At 32.8% G+C, this 19,449-nt stretch overlaps 1 protein-coding gene across 6 annotated transcripts in view; it reads right to left on the reverse strand.

Moving 5' to 3' along the window:
- Positions 1–7,594: 7,594 nt before the first annotated feature.
- The window catches only part of shaker (potassium voltage-gated channel protein Shaker), a 70,984-nt gene continuing 59,129 nt past the window's right edge, over positions 7,595–19,449 (reverse strand). For 4 of the 6 annotated variants that reach the window (XM_018512101.1, XM_018512105.1, XM_018512106.1 and 1 more), the window contains 6 exons: positions 18,848–19,113; positions 17,748–18,391; positions 15,750–15,879; positions 10,083–10,273; positions 9,073–9,240; positions 7,595–8,907 (listed from right to left, as the gene is read on the reverse strand). In XM_018512101.1, the coding sequence (XP_018367603.1) occupies positions 9,080–9,240; positions 10,083–10,273; positions 15,750–15,879; positions 17,748–18,391; positions 18,848–19,113 (1,392 nt within the window). In that variant the 3' untranslated portion in view covers positions 7,595–8,907; positions 9,073–9,079. Of the gene's footprint in view, positions 8,908–9,072; positions 9,241–10,082; positions 10,274–15,749; positions 16,070–17,747; positions 18,392–18,847; positions 19,114–19,449 lie in introns of those variants that run through there. The other 2 variants (XM_018512103.1, XM_018512107.1) reach the window with 2 other exon arrangements.

The raw sequence follows: 19,449 nt of genomic DNA on the forward strand, positions 1-19,449 counted from the left end.
CATGCACTTTATGTAGAACGTGAAAAAAATCACATCACACGTTCAAAACTTGATGTAGAAAAACGAAAAAGAAAAAAACACAGAAAGTACTTTATACAAATACATTGTTAAATTATAAAGGTTAGGTTTTGAGCGTAAGATAGCAATACGAAATAACGCTTCATCCGTTATAAACTGCATGATTATTTTTTCAAAAAGAGTTAATTATTAATAATTAGAAGAACTTTTTATTTATTTATTTCGTTTAATATAGCTACGAATGTATTCGATATTGCGCGTAAATTTTCATAGCGTAATAAACATTTTATTTAATGTAATAAATGTACAACAAAAATAGCTTAGATCATCGTATAAATAAAATTAATATTAATCGTTGCCCTGAGTGCCTTGGTACCCGGCTAACGGAATTTGATTTCCGTCAGTTCTCAATCTATGGCAAAAGATGCACGAATCGCGATAATGAATATGGTAAATATAAAAAGAGGTAAAAATTTAGAATTTATAACATCAAAGATTTAAATCATGCGCATACCAGATTTGAATAGACACTAAGGATTTACAGATTTCTGTAAAGAAATAAAACTTTGCAAATTTAAAGATCTATTATTTATCCAAACTTCTCTAACAATTCCGAAGAATTTATCGTATTATCTATAAGGAATTACAAAAAGATCTCTTCTTAATTATACAAATTCATTATCGAGTCTCGTGTGTTGTAGCCATTTTATTATATCTTCTTTTTTTTCCTTTAACTGTATAGTTTTGCTAAAATTGGCAAATAATTATGCTGAATTTTTCCTTTTTCATCTTTTATTTAATGGAACGCAGCAACTCGTTGCGCAATATAGAAATAGTGATTTTATAAAACATTGCCGCAGGAAAACGTAGGACATCAGTCGTCTTCCAACAGCATCCGCGAGCTCATTAGAAAAATTAGCAGCTTTTTTGTTTTTCTTTTTAATCATAATAATCGTAATAATTATTACGTAGGATCATTGTGTGTATGTGTGTATGTATATGTGTGTGTGTCGCAAGCGAAAAATAGATTATAGGTATTGTACGTATATGCTGTCTTTTCTCATTTCGTATGCTTAGATTTTCCATTATATAGTTTATATTTTTTAATTTTTCTTTCACATTCTTTTCTTGTTTACTTTTCTTTGCTTGTCTTACGTTTTTTTCCTTTTCTCTTTTCACTATTTCCTTCTATTGTCTTTTCCTTTCCTTCTTTTTTTCTTTCTCTTTCATTTATTCATAGTTTTTATTTAATTCTGAATAAGGCGATGGACTTAACTTCTCTTAGCGCTTATAAACTTAATAAATTTTTTGTTTGTGAAAACGTGCCAGGTGGTTCTTAGCATAACTCGGGGCAACTCGGCAGGATATTTGTGAGCTAGTACCGTTATAAGAGTATATAGTATCTTTTTTTCTGATTTATAATTATACACCACTAAATGTATTCTGTAATTCGCTTATTACTCATTGTTTCTCCTTCTCTTTCTTTCTCTCTTTGATAAAACACGTACAAACAGAGATACGGAATCATTTATAATAATAACATTCAACGTATCGCGAAGAAAACGTGGCGCGCGTTCGTGACACACACACTTATTGATTATTATTAACATATTCTCATTAGTTTTTATTATTCATTACTTGTTATTACTATTTTTAATTATTACTTAATTTTTCTTAATAATTAATTTATTAATAACATGAATGTTTAATGCCGATTTTTCAGTTTTTCTTTGCTTTCTTTTCTGTCTCTTCCATTTTGTGATTGCTATCTCGATGCATTACTAAGTTTTCTCTCTTTCTCACGCGCGCACACACACACACACGCACACGCGCGCACACACGCACTCTCTCTCTCTCTCTCTCTCTCTCTCTCTCTCCCTCCCTCTTTAATTCACACCAATTTTCACACATTTTTCATTTATCTTTTCCTATTTTTCGGAAAAGTTTTGAAAGTGATTGTATGAAGTTGACACGATAATTATATGTCTTTTCCCCGTTAAATTACATTAGTATAAGCTTCACACAGCCAAAAAATGAAAAGCACTTAAAACAGTGCTCAACACTATATAAACGAGTTCTTGATCAATAATTAATTGATTTAATTAATTCACAAAACGGATTCTGCTCAACTATAATGGCAGGGATGGCCGCTACCGTATGCAGCCTTCGCGTTACAAATTCTTTATATATTTTTGTTTTTTTAGATTTAGCCTACTAAATAGCTTATTCGCAAGTCATTCTTGGATGTCATTGTGTGTATGCATATTGCGTATGTATAGGTATACATAATAACATTAGTACTTTACTTTCCGCAAACGAATTACTTCTTTTCTCTTCATAAAGTCGAGTGTGACATGTTTTCTTTTTCCCTGCGATTTATCTGCCCCGTGTTTTCTCCTGGCATCTGTTACATATATATATTTCAGTATATATGTATGTATATATATATATATATTTCTTTTTATATCACACATGTACATGATATATAGGGTATTTCGTTAAATTTGAGAACCGGTAACAGGTACTTATTCCACGATGAATTTGGAAACTTTTTTTTAAAGAGAATTAATACGAAAATCTGGTTATGAAACTGTCAAATAATTAAAGATATTTTAGCGAAAATCTTGAACAGAAAAAATTAATTTAATACTTGGCAAACTTATTCAAACTTGATTATAAAAACTGTAGTGATTTAAAAAAATTTTTGAATAAATCCAACTGTACACATATTCATCGAAGAATCTAATTTTGCTACTGATTTTCGCGCTTCACGATTTGCCCTGTATATGATATATCTACATGCATTTACACATAATACTCATCGCGGCATAAATCAATCGTCGAAAACGTTATCCGAGAGATAACAAACATTCGCTTTAGTTCTTATACTACATTGTTTTTCAGCGTCTTTAATACGTTTGACCCATATAATACCTAAATATATCACTTGAAAGCGATCGTCTCGATCTACGAGCGCTCGCACTTGCTTCTTATTTCTCATTTTCATCAACTCTTCAATTTTTTAAATATATTCTCCTTTTATGTTCTTCTTTTTACATGAGCAGCATACGAGCATCTTTCACGCCATAATATTCTTATCCTTTTTAAATGCGCAAGGATTTATGACAATCGATCCTTCCTTTCGCATATCGATCTTATGTAATACAATCTGCATTCGTTATTATTATTTTTATGTGATATCATATGATTAATTTTAGCAATTTATTGCTATTTTAGTTCAATAGTGTTGATCGCGTAAGATCGAGCAAAAAAGGATCGATCGTGACAATCCAAAGAGGACCCAGAAAGGGCGGGGGATGCTCGAGAGTGATGCCGGCACTCTAATCTGCTTTTAATTTATTTGCTTTATCTTCATGGAATAATAATATCCGTAATATCTTGCCCAGCCTGATATATGTGTTATTTTATTATTACTATTAGTACTATTAGTTAATCTTTTTGTTACTCAAGAATTCGACGGTGCGCCGATTATCTCTTCTTCGCTTCTCTTTCTCGTATTTAATTAATTAGTAGTGACGAATCATTTCATTCTATAGCGACAGCGGAATATAATTTTAGCTTCGTAGCGAGACTAGTTCTTTTCTTTTTTAATTTTTACCTAGTTATTTCGGAATGCATCTTCGACTCGCATAATTCATTACCAATAATAATTCTTTTCTTCCTTTCACTCATTCTCATGCACACAATACATTCTTTCTTTGTTTTGCTTCTTTGTATTTACGCGTTCATTCACGCTTTTTGTCCTTTTTCTCTTTTTCTATCTCTTTCTTGGATCATTGGTGAAGGAGACGCTTTTTGATAATTAACAATCGCTTCGTCAATTCTTACAAAACTATGAAAAAGATCATTAAAAAAATATTCCGCCCTCTTCCTCCGGAACAGAATACACTGTAAAAAATAAAATGTTAATTTTAACTTAAAGACGTTTAGTGAACTTTCTGAGACATGCAAAAATGTTAAATTTAACACAAAAATGTTAATTTTAACATTTTTGCATGCCTCAGAAAATCTACTAAACGTCTTTAAGTTAAAATTTACATTTTATTTTTTACAATGTACAAGTAACTTAATTTTATAAAAAGATCGGCGACTACTTCCACTCACTTATTCTGTGCTATTTGAAAAAGTCAAAGCCATTTTCATGCTCACAGTGCACAAAATGAAAGTTACGCTGTCGCGACGTTTTCTTTCTTCTTTCTTTGTTTGAATAATTAAAATACATGGCATAATGGAAGTTCAATGGATTTTCAAGAATTCGCTTTAGTATGACGATTTTTAGATTTAAAGACCGAAAACAATTTCAAAATTACTAACTAAATCCAATTCCAATATCTCGATATAATTTCTTATATCTTGATGAATAGATAATTTTGTTTATGATATTAAAAATTTTTAGAACAGTACAACTGTTGTCTTATATTTTATAAAATTTTAATCTAATTTGTTTAAGGATTTAATTTGTTAAAGGATGAATCAAATAAAGGATATATATTAAAGATTATGTAATTATTATTAATATTATTAATATAAGTAAAATTAATTTCTGAGCAACTTTAATAAGAAATTTTTGAAATAAGAAAAATCAGATAAGAAACTTATTCATCTTTGAAAACTCGTCATAAAAGCTCCACCCTTTGCGTTTATTTTTAGGCGGCGAAAGTCTGCCGATGAAAATTAAACGGAATAATAATGTATCTGGCATTTTATAATATTTTCTCTATCTGACAACTTTTCGTATTTTTTCAATCATACTATTTACAATTGTTTTGACTTGATGGAGCCTACTTGAAATTTTGATACGAATATTATTCATAATTCCGACGCAGCAACAACGATGATGTAGTTCGCCACCTAACTGCTATCTTCATATACTCTAACGACTACTGGCTGCCTAACGAAATTGTTTCTTGTTATCTAAATACTTCACCGTAGCATGTTTTTTGTTTGATAGTAATAGCAGCAGTAGTTGTAATAGTAGTAGTAATTAGTAGTTAATAATAGTAAGTATAGTAGTGATAAGTAATAGTAGTAGTAATAATAATAGTAATGGTTGCAGTAGTGATAGTAGTAAGAATAATAGTAGTAGTAATAAATTTATCGTTTCGAAACATTTTTTCACTTTCTTATCACTTGCTTTCACGCATTTTCTTTCTCTTACTCTTTTTTCTTCGTCTCTTTTTTTTCTTGATTTTAACTAGGCTGGTAGTTTGATGTACAATTTTTTTACATTTTGTTTTTTTATTACTTCTATGTCTTTTCTCGGACTAAATCAGCGAGGCGAAAGATTTGAGTATTGAAAGCGTGTAACGTAAATCTTCGTGTAATTATTGTATCAGTAATGTTATTTTATTTCTCTCTCTCAACACACACACACACACACACACACACACACACACACTCTCTCTCTCTCTCTCTCTCTCTCTCACACGTGCGTGCACGCACATATCTGTTCTCTATCTTTCTATCTCTTTTGCAATCTCTATCATACTGAGGACTAAAATTTCGTTATCGACATTGTGTCTATTAAAAGACGAGATCAGTCATCTGTTAAATCCACTTCTAAAATTACCTAATAAAAACGAATTAATTGTTATTTTTCTTTTCTCTCTTTGAAGTGGTTACTTGCTTCGTCGTTTTCCACGTAATTGATTGCTTGCTTGAAACGGCTGATACACAATGAAATATAAGAACAACTAATATAACTTGGTATCAGCAAACATCGAAAAATACTTTAAATAACTAATGAACAATCAATATATGTCCATAATCAATGCAATCCTTGTATTCCTTTCTCACCAGTTACAGTGCAAGACTATTCCGCTCTAAGAAACGGAGAACATTAATAATATCTGATTTTTTAATCACATTTATTTTCTAATTAAATGCCTCTTCTAATCATTTTATTAATTTTCACATTGTGAAAGACTGATGATTATGATAGATCGAAATTGTTCCATTCGACAGCAACTATTTTTTCGTGTGTGTTACTACGAATAAAGAAAACTATTTTATTCTTTAAGTTATATTGGCTAGTTTTTTAATTCCTGCTTCTATATTTTATTCGATCTCTTCATTATGTATCAGCCTCAAATTACATGCCTTGCATCTTTCTATTCTAAATAAAAATTGTAAATTCCTTCAGTATTAAATCAAGTATAATGATTTAAATAACATTTTTTCTCGACAAAATTTTGATTAGCTTTCACTATTAACTTTTCATGACAATCAATAAAAAGTGTAATTAACGTACAGTAAAAGTATACTATATGTTAATTACACTTTTATTGAAAAAGTTTATGTGAGCGGTTTCATCCTTTTTTTTTAAGTCGAATTGAAAATTGATAACTTTGAGAAATGGAACAATGACTTTGCATTTTCTCTTTTACAGATTTCTTTCTCGTGAACTCTATGCGAGCGAAGATACGTCCCATGTGTCGACTTTGGAATTTAGATCGAATCAGCATATCGAAGATCGATCGAATCGAGTCGGTTTGACTCCATAGAATGTACTTGGGATTACTCTTTGACGCGATGTAAATCAAGAGATGTGAAATGGCAGTCTTGGCAATTCTGCAACGTACTTTCGTCGTACGGAAAAAGACGAACAGATTTGAAAATACTCCGTGTGATTGGATGCGAGGATCGATTGGCATGCCAATTCGTTCTCCACAGGCAATAGCTTATCTCAATATCACATATCTTCCTTTTCCTTTTTGACATGAATTATATTGTTGTTTAACTTATAACTTGAAATTATAGCTTCTTCTTTTTGTCATTAAACTGACATATAATGTAATAGTGTTTTTGCGGACAAATTAGAAACCACTTTTACAAAGAATTATTAATTTGGTAAAAAATTTACTCATAAAAAAAGAAAAGGAAAACTCTAAGAGCAACATAAGTTTTTTCTCAACATTTCACAAGTTTCTATTCTTTATTATCAAAGAGATACTCTTGTTTAATCAAAAATTATTTTCATAAGAAATCACTTAGTGATTCTTTTATCTTTGAGCTTTAATCAAGACGAAGAATATGATGTATACGAATTATTAACAGACGTGTTTCAAACTTGTGCATGCTAATTATCATCATTATTTTGCTTCTGCAAGCAATCATCCACGATTTTCAGGAAATCGTTATCGATCATATCGAAGACAGAAATATCAAATTGCATATTTGAGAGATTGAAATTATGATTTGGGCATAAAATTCGTGCGCCACTGGCAGACATCTTCGGTTTTTATTTTTTTTTTTTTTTTGGACGTTTCTTATCATTACAATTGCTCATATATACCGTCTTTATTCATATTCGATCTGTTGTATAATATCTCGGAATTCGCTATTAGACGAATATTTCCACCCCCGTCACTTAATACTGGCACGTAATTTCTCTTCGTTTAGATATATCTAAGCGTGAAGATAATTTTGAATAAGCAAATAGCTATTTCTTACATATGTTAAGAATTTTAAACGTAACCATAACATAAATTATTGTAATTTCAATATCAATGAATAATTTTTGATGAAAAATGTAATATATATAGCAATTTCTACATATTTTATAATTTTAAGCAGCGGGGGTGCAATTCAGAATTGCTAAGGTAATTTTTCACATATTTTTTTGGGGTATCATAAAAATTATTTGTATCATCATTTCTGCAAATCTGATTATGGTCATCAATAATCAATAATCTGAAATTGAAATCTATTTTTCGTTTTAAAAAATAATTCAACTTCATCAATCAACGTTGGCATTATCATTTTATCAGCATTTAAATATGTTACATGTGCAAGTGCATGAATGTAATAAGACAAAAAATAAATTCTATTGTCGAATAACATATCATACAATGGCAAAGTGATTAGAAAATCGGCTTTCTCAGTGTCCTTTGTTTAAAAAAAGAAAAACAAAGGAATAGAACAGTCTACGCCGTACACACACTCCATCTTTTTCTCTTTTTCTCGTTCCCTTTTGCCTCCCTCTCTTTCTCTCTCTTTCTCTTTATCTCTGTAATCACCATCGTTCAGTTCTATATTCTTAATACATCTTTTACAAGCTTTCTTGTCGCTTTCCCTTTTTCATCTCCGCAAGCAGAATTTTTTAAACGTTCTCGCATTCGTGATAATCATAAAACGTACTTTGTTAACTTACCCTCACCCTATATGTACGGTAATCAATTAATTTATATTGATAATAATTAATATAGTATTATCTGGTACAATCCCCATTTGTTGCTTCCGCTTCACCGGCTCCCCCTTCTTTATTTCACCTGTTTGGTATTTTGAAAGGCGGAGGAGCCCGTAAGGACGGGGGGACACTCGATAGCGCTTATACGAAAACGCTAAGATGTTTCTTTGGTATCATTTGTTACATCTTTATTTTTTTTTGTTTTGAACACTGGAGTCGGTGGTGTCGGGGGTTGGGCCGCACGCGTGCACGCTCGCACGCGGACGAGGAATATCCCGTCCCCTTCGTTCGCACGTGGGTCCTTACGCGGGGCGCAAGCTCGTTGAGAAGGTGGGAAAGGTGATGATGTCTCGAAAACGGGTTACAGATTCATCCCCATCTCTAGCTCTTCACACACCCTTGGATCCACCTCACTCTCTTCTGTTTTTCCAACGTCTCAGATGGAAAAAGCTGCCAGATCGGCTCTCCGAAGGATCATAATCCTGGTGATCCTTCGCGTATTTTTTGACCTGAGACGCCCCTCGCAATGACGGACCTGGACAGGCTAGCGAGTGATGCCAGCCGCTTACGACTATGATGACGGGTGAAGGAGGCCTACGTCAGGCACCGCAGGGAAATGCAGATGCATCCCTTTGACAATTGGCTCAATAACGGCCACCACGCTGCCACCGTCTCCTTCACTATAATCGATCCGAGATAGGAAATAAAAATATCGGTTGCAATACCGATATCGATATAAATATCACGTGGCTATTATATTAAATTTACAATAAAAATATCGGTTGCAATACCGATATCGATATAAGTATCACGTGGCTATTATATTAAATTTACAATGCATATACCTAGTAGTCAGACGTCAGTCTCGATACTCATGCAAGCTGGATTGATATTATTATTATGGCGAGGGTTGCAATTTGACTTCTTCGTAATCTCCTGATGAGAGAATAAGGTGCCTTCTTCTAACTCCATCATATCCGACGAAGATTCTGACATCGAGATCTTCTTCATACCTGAAAGGCACATGCACGTATTCCATAAAAATTTCCATTCACTTTTTATCTCTATTTGAATATTGATCTATTCTCAACAATTCTTAAAATGACATGTACAATACATTTAATAAGTTACAAAACTGATTCAATATGACAATATTTTCAAACAAGTTTATTTTATTTATAATTCAATATAATCATTTTTCTGACATATCTATAAATACAGCGTTTGTGCAATATTTTGAAGTTACAAAATAGTATAAAAATTACTTGACGAAATCAAGTTGTCTGTAGTCCAATAAGCGCTTAGTATTATTGGTATAGGGTATGGTTAGTAAATAAAAAATGGAAAATTTGTTTGCGCTACTTTGGTATATCTAGAGCTTTACAGCTTTCAAGAGTAATTAAGAAAATTGATTTTTTCTTTTTTTTTTACATTTTTTAAGTAACAATTATTCAAGATTCATCGAGAGAAAATTAAGTTTAAAAACACTAAGAATCCGAAAAAACACTGATTACTTGATCAATTTTTCACAAAAAAAGCGAACATTGATTTATCGATTATTTTTGCCCACCCCTAGCTTGAATTCTCGTCACTAATTTACCTTTTTTATTGGATGCACTCAGAACGACAACCGTTCACCGAGCGCTCAGTGAGCTCTTTCATCTGATTGGTATGTTCAAGTAGACCCTAAATATGGATCAATCAGATAAAAGAACTCACTGAGCGCTTAGTGAGCGGTTGTCGTTCTGAACGCACTCATTATAAAAAAAAACAACCTTTTTTAAATAATTCTTAATCAGTAAGATAGAAACTTAATAATAATAAATTTGTATATCCTGAGAATAATAGGACGTACCTAAGGTGCCAGGAAGATACGGACAACTAGTAACATGATTGAAGTTCTGCGATTGCATCTCCTCCTGGTCAGTCTCACGATGATAAAAGTAGTTGAAATTGGAGACAATTACGGGAACGGGTAGAGCAATCGTCAAAACACCGGCGATTGCACACAACGAGCCCACAATTTTTCCCCAAACCCCGACGGGCCTGCAACAAAACGGGGAGAAATATCGTATCAAATATCATGCGTATAGTGCGGTGTGTTAAGCTCGATCTACAGCTAATCTGATGCGTCAATTTTGAAATTGACGTATCAGATTGGCTGTCGCAACAAATTTGCGACTTGCAACTCGCGTTCTGCGTGCTTTGTAGATCGGGCTTTATAATGCAGCTTGGGATTATGATCACAAAATTTGGCTTGGTGCTAGGTGTGGTGTTTCTATCTTTGTGTGAGTCTGCCGTGTTTAGTGTGACGCTACTTATACGGTACTGGTGGCAGTAGTTACATGACAATCCGCGTGCATTGGCAGAATGTTAAATGAAGTAGACATATGCCGTAAAAAATATTGCGTATCAATTATATCTATTATACATATATTCAAACAATTCACTTGTATACACACACATTTCACCTTATTAATAAAATTGTATTACAAAGGATCATCTTTTTTACAATAGTAATATTTTGATATGTAATATTTTGGCAGCTTACACCTTCGATTTTGCATTCTGCCAACGTCATACGATCCCATAAATTTTCGACCGTATACAAACATAGCATGATGCATTTAGTATAAGCGAGCAGCCTAGACTAGACTAAAAAACTAATGTAAGGACTCGTCAAAATGATCTCTTCATAATGTACCACAATTCCTTAGAAAAAGAATATTATGTTATTAGTCCACTGAAAATAATGCGCTAACTGATATTATTTTATATTCCATGAAGCTCTATCTACATAGCACGCAGAACGCAGATCATAGGTTGCAAGTTTGTTTCGATAGTCAAAAGCAACAAGCTTGCAACCTTCAACCGGCGTTCTGCGTGCTATGTAGATCGAGCTTTAGAATTCATACATTGACTCTGATTGGTCAATTTATTCGGCTACATTTGATCGCACCAACAAAGTCAGAATAATTCGATATACCAATGATGCACATGAGTACAGAATGGCACTTGACTGAATCGATGCTTTGAGTTTTTAAAGAAGAACAAAACAATTGAATATCTTCTCTTTCGCTGATGTTCGCAAAATGTGCCAGAACAATGACTCGTGTATCGAAGAAGCACGAAAGATTATGGCGTCTTTATTAGAACAGAATGAAAATAGCTCAATACTTCGAAATCATTAGAATGTTTAATATATATTGCAAAAACTGCGTTAATCAATTATACTGTTCAATATCTCATACACGTACATACATATACATATAGCGTATATTCTACAGAATTAAGAGTTAAGCAATACGATTAATTTCTGCTGATGATTGATTAGATCAAAAGAACAAATTCATGATTCTTGTCAGTTAATTATTGAATTTTTCATTAACATTTGATATAACAAATTCATAAAGATACAAAACAATTCGCCAGCATCTATACAGCATTAACAATAAATAATTAAAATAGATATTATATTAGTTCCAAAAAACAGATTTTACTCCTAAGATGTTATATACTATACTAGGGATCTTCATAATGCATGATCAATATGATTATATTAATGGAAATGGCACGTGGAAAAATGAGAGATTGAGTAAGAAAATAACATTTAAAATATAACGATATAATGATAATAGAATGATTATTATAATGATAATAGTTTTGACAATCGCATGCTGGGCAATCGTCAAACAAGGACGCATGCATTAAATTCTTTTTGTAAACAAAATTTTGTAAAATTAGAAAATTCAAAAAACTCTTATTTCATAAGCATACCCAAAGAAGAATCAAATTACCGAAAAAGAAATTTAATAAATGCGAATGAATTTGAATAAAATCAAAAGTCTAGATAATAAAAAATTATCTCTGTAGATAATTAAGTTAAAAAAAGTGATTTGATCAATTTGATCGCTGATCGGAGATCACACGATCACAAATAATCTTTTTCTGTTCGTCGATCAAATGATATATAGAGATGTAATGTAGAGACACATTCTTCATCATTTCGACGTATCGAGGTAATGTAATTACTTTTTATTTCGCTTAGAAATCTAATTGTAAGCGAAGATTAAAAAAACGAAGTTAGAATTTATACGTCTATTAGGATTTGTTTGAAGAATTACAGTCAACTCGTTTTTGCACAGCAGATCTTCCCTGATGACATACTCCGCTATTCCAAAAACTTCCACGGTGATAAATAGTATCATGCGTGAGCCATGCGGGTTGATATTATTCTGCGATCACTTAATAGGCAAACAACATTCGCTTTTGCTCAAAATTGATCACGCCATTGACTGCGTTATCAAATCACTTGAAATAAAATAAATAAAAAAGAACCACACAGAGAGGGGTCGCGCGTGGTCATTGCATGCCTTGATATTTTTCTATGTTAATAACGAAATTAATCAGTAAGAATTATAATATTAACATATAAATTTTGTCCGTGCATTCTTTATTTCATTATTATTCATTATTATTCATTATTTCTTTTCTTTAATAGAAAAATTTCATTTTTTTATTAATTTGTAAGATAAATCTATACATACATATTTCAAGATGAAATCTATTATTTATTAATCGTTAATACTCAACGTTATGGTTCTACTGGACAACTGGATAACAACTGACAATGTACAATGGACAAATATCCATAGTCTTACAAACAATATTGGTCATTTATAGTGCGAGTTCATCAAACCGCGTCACGGAGGTCATCGGAAGTAGAATAGCTGCGGCTGCCTGGATACCTCGCGGTCGCGCGCATTTCGCGGGTGTGCATCGATCGATACGCAAGAGCACCGACGAGATACTACATATTAAAGACCGTCAACCCTGAACAAATTTTCGTCCTTACAAAAAGGGCCTCAAAGGCCCGAAGGTAATTGAACAACGTTAACATTATCGACAATTGATATAAAATTCCGATTATTAACATAATAAATATTTGGCTAAAACATTATTAAATTGATTTTTATTATATAAATGAGTACCATAAATAAGAGTAAACATACTTGTAATGCTATAATATCTTATATATTATCGCAAAATTAAAATTTTTTTTCTATTGTTATCATCTCTATTGATAATCAAACTTGGACGATAATATTAAAATCATAGTTTTAAATAAAAGTATTATCGAGTTCGAAATATATGTATGCGTCTCTACGAAACTAATAAAACTCGTAAAATTAAACTATCGTCAGTTTCTTTTACTCTTAATTACTTAAATTTCAACGTAGACTCCTATAAGAATGTTGGTCTTTAATAATATTTCGTCGATGACAAGAGTGTAACAGTATGGTGATTTCAAATCTCTGCATTTTTCGCTTCAAAACGGTTCCAAAGTGTCTGAGAATACTTATTGATTTGCGAAAAGCAATTACTCGAAAGGCCTTCCAGGTCGCATTACATCAAAAATTCTTTTCAAGAGAGGAAAATCGAGAATTACCAAAATACCAAAGATTTCATTCAATTATCAAAGAATGAAAGTAACAGAATTAATTAAAACTTTGTCTCTTTTAAATCTAAAAATAATATTTAATACAACTTTATTTATCGAATACAGCAGATATTTTAAAATTTTGTAAAATATGTAAACTTAAATAAATTTTATTATGATTTTAACATCAAATAAGTAGATATCGAGGATATTTTTTTTTCTCGATATCTATATGATATATAATTTTTAAAAACCACGTTTGAGCAAATGGCGAAATGTATAATGCGCAAGAGAAACAATGGGCATCGTCAAAATCTTTATGAGCGTCGAAATTGGTGTTGCTGATATGATCTGAACTACACTAATTTTATACATTCATACGTTTGCGCGAAGTGCCGAGAAAGCTACTACATAATAGCTCTAGAAAATTCACGGATGTATATAGTATGTTTTAATGAGAGATGCGATTTATATGAATTTAGAATAAATTAATTTTCAAGGAAAGTTTGATTCTTTTGCAATATAAGAAAACGTAAATAGCCAAAAACAAAAACATTATGAAATGAATGGAATGGAATACGAAATGTAATCTATTTATTAAAATATTATGGAAACATATAATTATATAGGTTGCATAATTAGAAAATGACATGATAAGTAGCAGTTTTTATTCGCGATATTGGAAGTCTTCTAATCATGATTGAGCAATGTAATAATATGAATTTTATAGAAAGTGCTTCTATTAAATTTAATAAGAATAATGCTTATGAAATATGATAAAAAATTTATAAAACCTAAAATATATCAAAGATTCTAGTAAGAGGCTTTGAATTTTAATGTAAAGATGTAAAGCATAAAAGAAATGTTAGTTTTGTAATTAATAAGTGCATCAATAAAAGATCAAAAGGAATTGAAAAAGTTTATCAGTTTTATTTAGTTCAATAAAAAAAATAATTAATATTCATATGCAAAAGCTTTAATAATTATCCTGAAATATTCTATATAAATAACTTAATTATATCGTATAATGGTATTATATACAATTATATGGCATGATTAAGCTGTTTATATGGAATTATAACGGTATTATAATATACCATTATATAATTATCAAATTAGAGATGGATTCCCAATTAAATAAATTTACATTTTGCGTACATTTTTGTAAACGCACAGTTAGATTAATTAAAATTTTTATGCAAAATTATTTTTCCGTATACAACAAAAAAACTCTTACTTATCAAAATTTCGCGTTAAATATATATTGTCTATCATTACTAATTTCAAACAAACAAGAAAATACATGACCAACGTAGAATAATCAAAGCGTGCTTCGAGAAACGCGTGCCAATCAAAAGAAAAGGTAAAAAGGAAAAAATGATTGCGCCAACAATCTTGACTAATCTGAGTTATAGAATACAATTTAATAATTATTGCGTAATATTAATAATAATCACATTGCGCGTACCGACTATTGTATATTTATTTGATCTATTAATTTATTTAAAGAGTTTATAATTCTCCGAATAATCTTATTATTAAACTTTTAGTCAGTGTTGGTGCAACCTCAAAAAATGTTGAGTGACCAAAAAAGTCGAGGAACTGCGTGTGTTTGTTAGATCTCTCTCCCTCCCTGCCTCTCTCTCTCTCTCTCTCTCTCTCTCTCTCTCTCTCTCTCTCTCTCTCTCTCTCTCTCTCTAAACTCTCTCTCTCATCTCCTTCCTTCCCCTCCTTTTCTCATTTTCTTCCTTCTTCCTAAATTTCTCTTTCTCGCTTTGATGTGCCCTCTCTTACTCCCTCACTCTTTCTTTCCTTCTTCATCTCTCTTTTCCTTCTTTCTCTCTCCTTTTTTCAATTTCTTCCTTTTAATTTTTTTCCCGTCTTTTCTCTTATTTCTTTTCCCCTTCCTCCCTTCCACTTCTATTTCCCCCCCCCCCTCTCTCTCTCTCGCTCTCGCTCTCGCTCTCGCTCTCTCTCTCGCTCTCTCTCGCTCTCTTTCTTTCCTTCTCTCAACGACCTAAACGGTCATCATTTTTTTGCGGGCATTAACTAAAGTCTTAAATGAAAGTGAGTACATCATACGTCATGTCACCATAGCCCACGGTCGTCATCGTGACAACGGCCCACCAGAACGCGTCCGGAATGGACTTGAAGTACGAATTCTCGGAGCCGGCCTCCGCGAAGTATACCGCCGACGAGAATAGCACCACACCTGCAATGCAAGGAAGAAAACACCGGTTCAGTGGGTTTAACGCCCCCGGTGGCTCTGTACCTCATGTCGCCGTAGCCCACGGTCGTCATTGTGACCACCGCCCACCAAAACGCGTCCGGTATCGATTTGAAGAAGCTGTCCTGCGTGCCGGCCTCCGCGAAGTAGACTGTCGACGAGAACAGCACCACACCTGCAACGCACACAAGAGGAAGGCACGTGTCAGGACGGTATACGTCATCGTCCACTCGCGTCGTATACATCGGTCTCGCGGACGCGAGGATCCGACTACTGAGATCGTCCGATCTGTTCGTCTTCCTGATCGCACCTGGAATTGTCCATGTGACATACGTGTATCCCAGGATTAAATAGAATTATTTATGATCCAGGTAATCGGTTGATCGCACCTGGACTGTCCACATGATGTACGTTGTAAGTACATGGCTCAGTTATTAGAATCATCCAATCTGGATGATTTCATGATCACACCTGAAACACTTGGACCTAGAATGTCCATATTCTAGAACTAGAATCAACTGATTGCCTTTCAATCAATTTCCGATTCATTTTCAGTTGAAAATGTGTCAAATGATTTTTTAATGAGAATTTACTCGTCTTTCAATAGCAAAGAAAACATTAAAAATCTTGTACAATTTTTTTTTTTATATATTATATATTAGTATAGTGACACATTTTTTTATATATTAGTATAGTGACACATAACAGGAAGCTTTTCCCTGTAACACTGAAGCATTGGATGTGTGTGCGCGCGCGCACGCGCGCGCACGCGTGCAATCTTATTTTTGAAAAAGGTTAACATTGTTAGATATGAGAAGATAAATTAACTTATACAGTAGAGTCTCGTTTGTAAAATGTAATAATATTTTAATAGATTACATTTATATCTGTATAGCTGTAAAGCAGTAATATTTTAATATAAGTTAAATAAAAATTTAGAAAAAGATTGAACCAAAGATAGTTAAATTTCATCAGGATTTCTGAAAGCATTATTTTACTGTATAATATCTCTTAATCTTCATTTATTATTATTCAATTTATGAATTTTAAATGATATAGTCTTATTATATAAATAATTAGTATAATACCAATCAATTATAAGAAATTAACCTAAAAAACTAAAAAATAATTATAATATCGTAATTATAGTATCAAATAAAAATTCTATAAAGGTTTTGTGTGTGGTGTGTGTGTGTGTGTGTGTCTGTGTAACCTTTAAAAGTTTCTAAATTGTACTCAATAAACGAACGATGTTATAAATCTCATTTACTCATTCTTTTTGACGATAATAAGCATTCGTGCGGAAACGATTACAAAGAACCAAAAGTTTCGAAACAATAATGTAATAGCAAAAGCTTGATCACATTCCGATTTTCATAAAATGCAGTTTTATTTTTTTTTCTCTCTTTTCTTCTCCCCTATCTTTTTCCTTTTGCTTCTTTTCCTTTTCCCTCCTTTCCTCTTTTTTTCTCTTTCTTTTTCTTCCTAAATTTTTCGTACTTAATTAAATTAATTTTTTTTATTAACTGTGTAAGTCTTATATATGATATATAACAATGCAATTTAAATGTTATTAGAATTATATTTCATGCGTATATATAATAAAATTTTTTTGATACATTTTTAATGAGTAATATAATTAATAAAGTTCAAAGACTCGTGTATATCGCTTTAATATATCTGTAAATCGAATTCAGAAAAATATATTTATAATATAATATCATATATTAGAAATACTCAAGATACTATTTGTAGATTTTATAAGCTTAATTCATATAAAATTAATAATAAATCTTTAATTCTTATTCTTATCACTATATATATAATCATTTGAAGAACATTATCAAACTCACCGATAAAAAGGAAAAAGATGAGCAACCCGAGTTCCCTCATGGAGGCCTTGAGGGTCCGCCCGAGGATCTGAAGGCCTTTACTGTGTCTGGATAACTTGAATATCCGAAACACTCGGACCAGCCTGATCACCCTGAGTATCGCCAAGGACATCGCCTGGTTCGTACTTTTGTCCTGCGGGCTTACCGGTGCCTTGGGTAAATTTAGCGTGTCCTCCTCCTCAGCCACTACCGTGGCGAGGGTGATAAAATATGGAATGATCGCGATGATATCGATGATGTTCATTACGTCACGGAAGAAGTTGAATTTATTTGGGCAGGCGAGGAAGCGCACTGTTAACTCGAATGTGAACCAGATGATACAGATAGTCTCTATTAGGAAGAACGGGTCCGTGATGTCCGGCACTTCGTCCTCCTCGATTTTCGTGCCATTCGTCGTCGTGTTGAAGACCCTGTAGTGTTTGAACTCGGGTAACGTCTCCAGGCAGAAGATCACGATCGACAGGAGGATCACGAACACAGAGATTATAGCGACCACCCGGGCACCCTGCGAGCTTTCCGGATATTCGAACAAGAGCCAGACTTTTCTCTGAAACTCGTGTGATGGCAGCGGCTTCTCTTCCTCCTTGATGAAGCCCTCGTCCTCCCTGTTTGATCGATTATCGTTGCATTAATACCACGATACCGATTACTTCTATTAAATTTTCTATAGACTATGCTCATATTTGTAGTGATACACAATATTTAAAAGTTTTCTTTAAAAATTATGGTCCTGCAGAATCAAGGTGGTTTGGATACAAAATGCAGTTACGCTCTGAAGAACTAACGACAAGTGAAATCACAAATCTATATTGTGATGTGAGAAATGTTTAAAAACAAATCTACTTCAAATTGCTAAAAAAATTTATATATCAAAGCAAAAGATATTGAGTATAATACGTTTTAGAAAAACTGTAGATACAAAGATTTGTCATGTTTCTAAGAAACAAAGATGTCTGTGGATTCAAGAATTTATGTAATAGAATTAAGAAAAAGCTGACGTTTACATTAACTTTATTTGCAATAACTAGATTACATTAAGAACCAAATAGCTGTGTTCGTACCTAAACTTGTTGGTAGCCATCTCGCCCAGCTCGTAGAACTTGATTTCTTCGGAGAAGACATCGAGCGGGACGTTGACCGGGCGGCGTAGACGGCCGCCGCTCTGATAGTAGTAGAGTATGGCATCGAAGGAAGGTCGATTCCGATCGAAAAAGTATTCGTTGCGCAGTGGATCGAAGTATCGGAGCCGCCGTGACGGATCGCCGAGCAGCGTGTCCGGAAATTGGTTCAGCGTACGCAGCTGTGTTTCAAACCGTAGTCCGCTCACCTGTCGATTGCAATAATCGATTATTGGTACGGTGGCGCCACGCTGGGCGGGGCGCACCGTTCAAGCAGTTAATTGGAACGGAGGTGATTGTCGGGGGCTGCTCGTTTCACAAAGAGACTAACGTATTATTAGGGATTGTCACATCGATCGCGAGTGGACCATCTACTTAACGTTGTTAACTTATGTTGAGTAACTTAACAATTTTAAAGGAAGATTCTCAAAATTTTGAAGGAATCTATATATATTTTTTTTTAATGTTGAGAACCTTCCTCTAAAATTTTCAGACTACTATCTATATGTAAATAGATATATTTATTTATTTATATAAAAAAAATT

The sequence above is a fragment of the Trachymyrmex cornetzi genome, unplaced genomic scaffold, assembly GCF_001594075.2.
Source record: "Trachymyrmex cornetzi isolate Tcor2-1 unplaced genomic scaffold, Tcor1.1 scaffold392, whole genome shotgun sequence".
In the NCBI taxonomy this organism is placed as follows: Eukaryota; Metazoa; Arthropoda; class Insecta; order Hymenoptera; family Formicidae; genus Trachymyrmex; species Trachymyrmex cornetzi.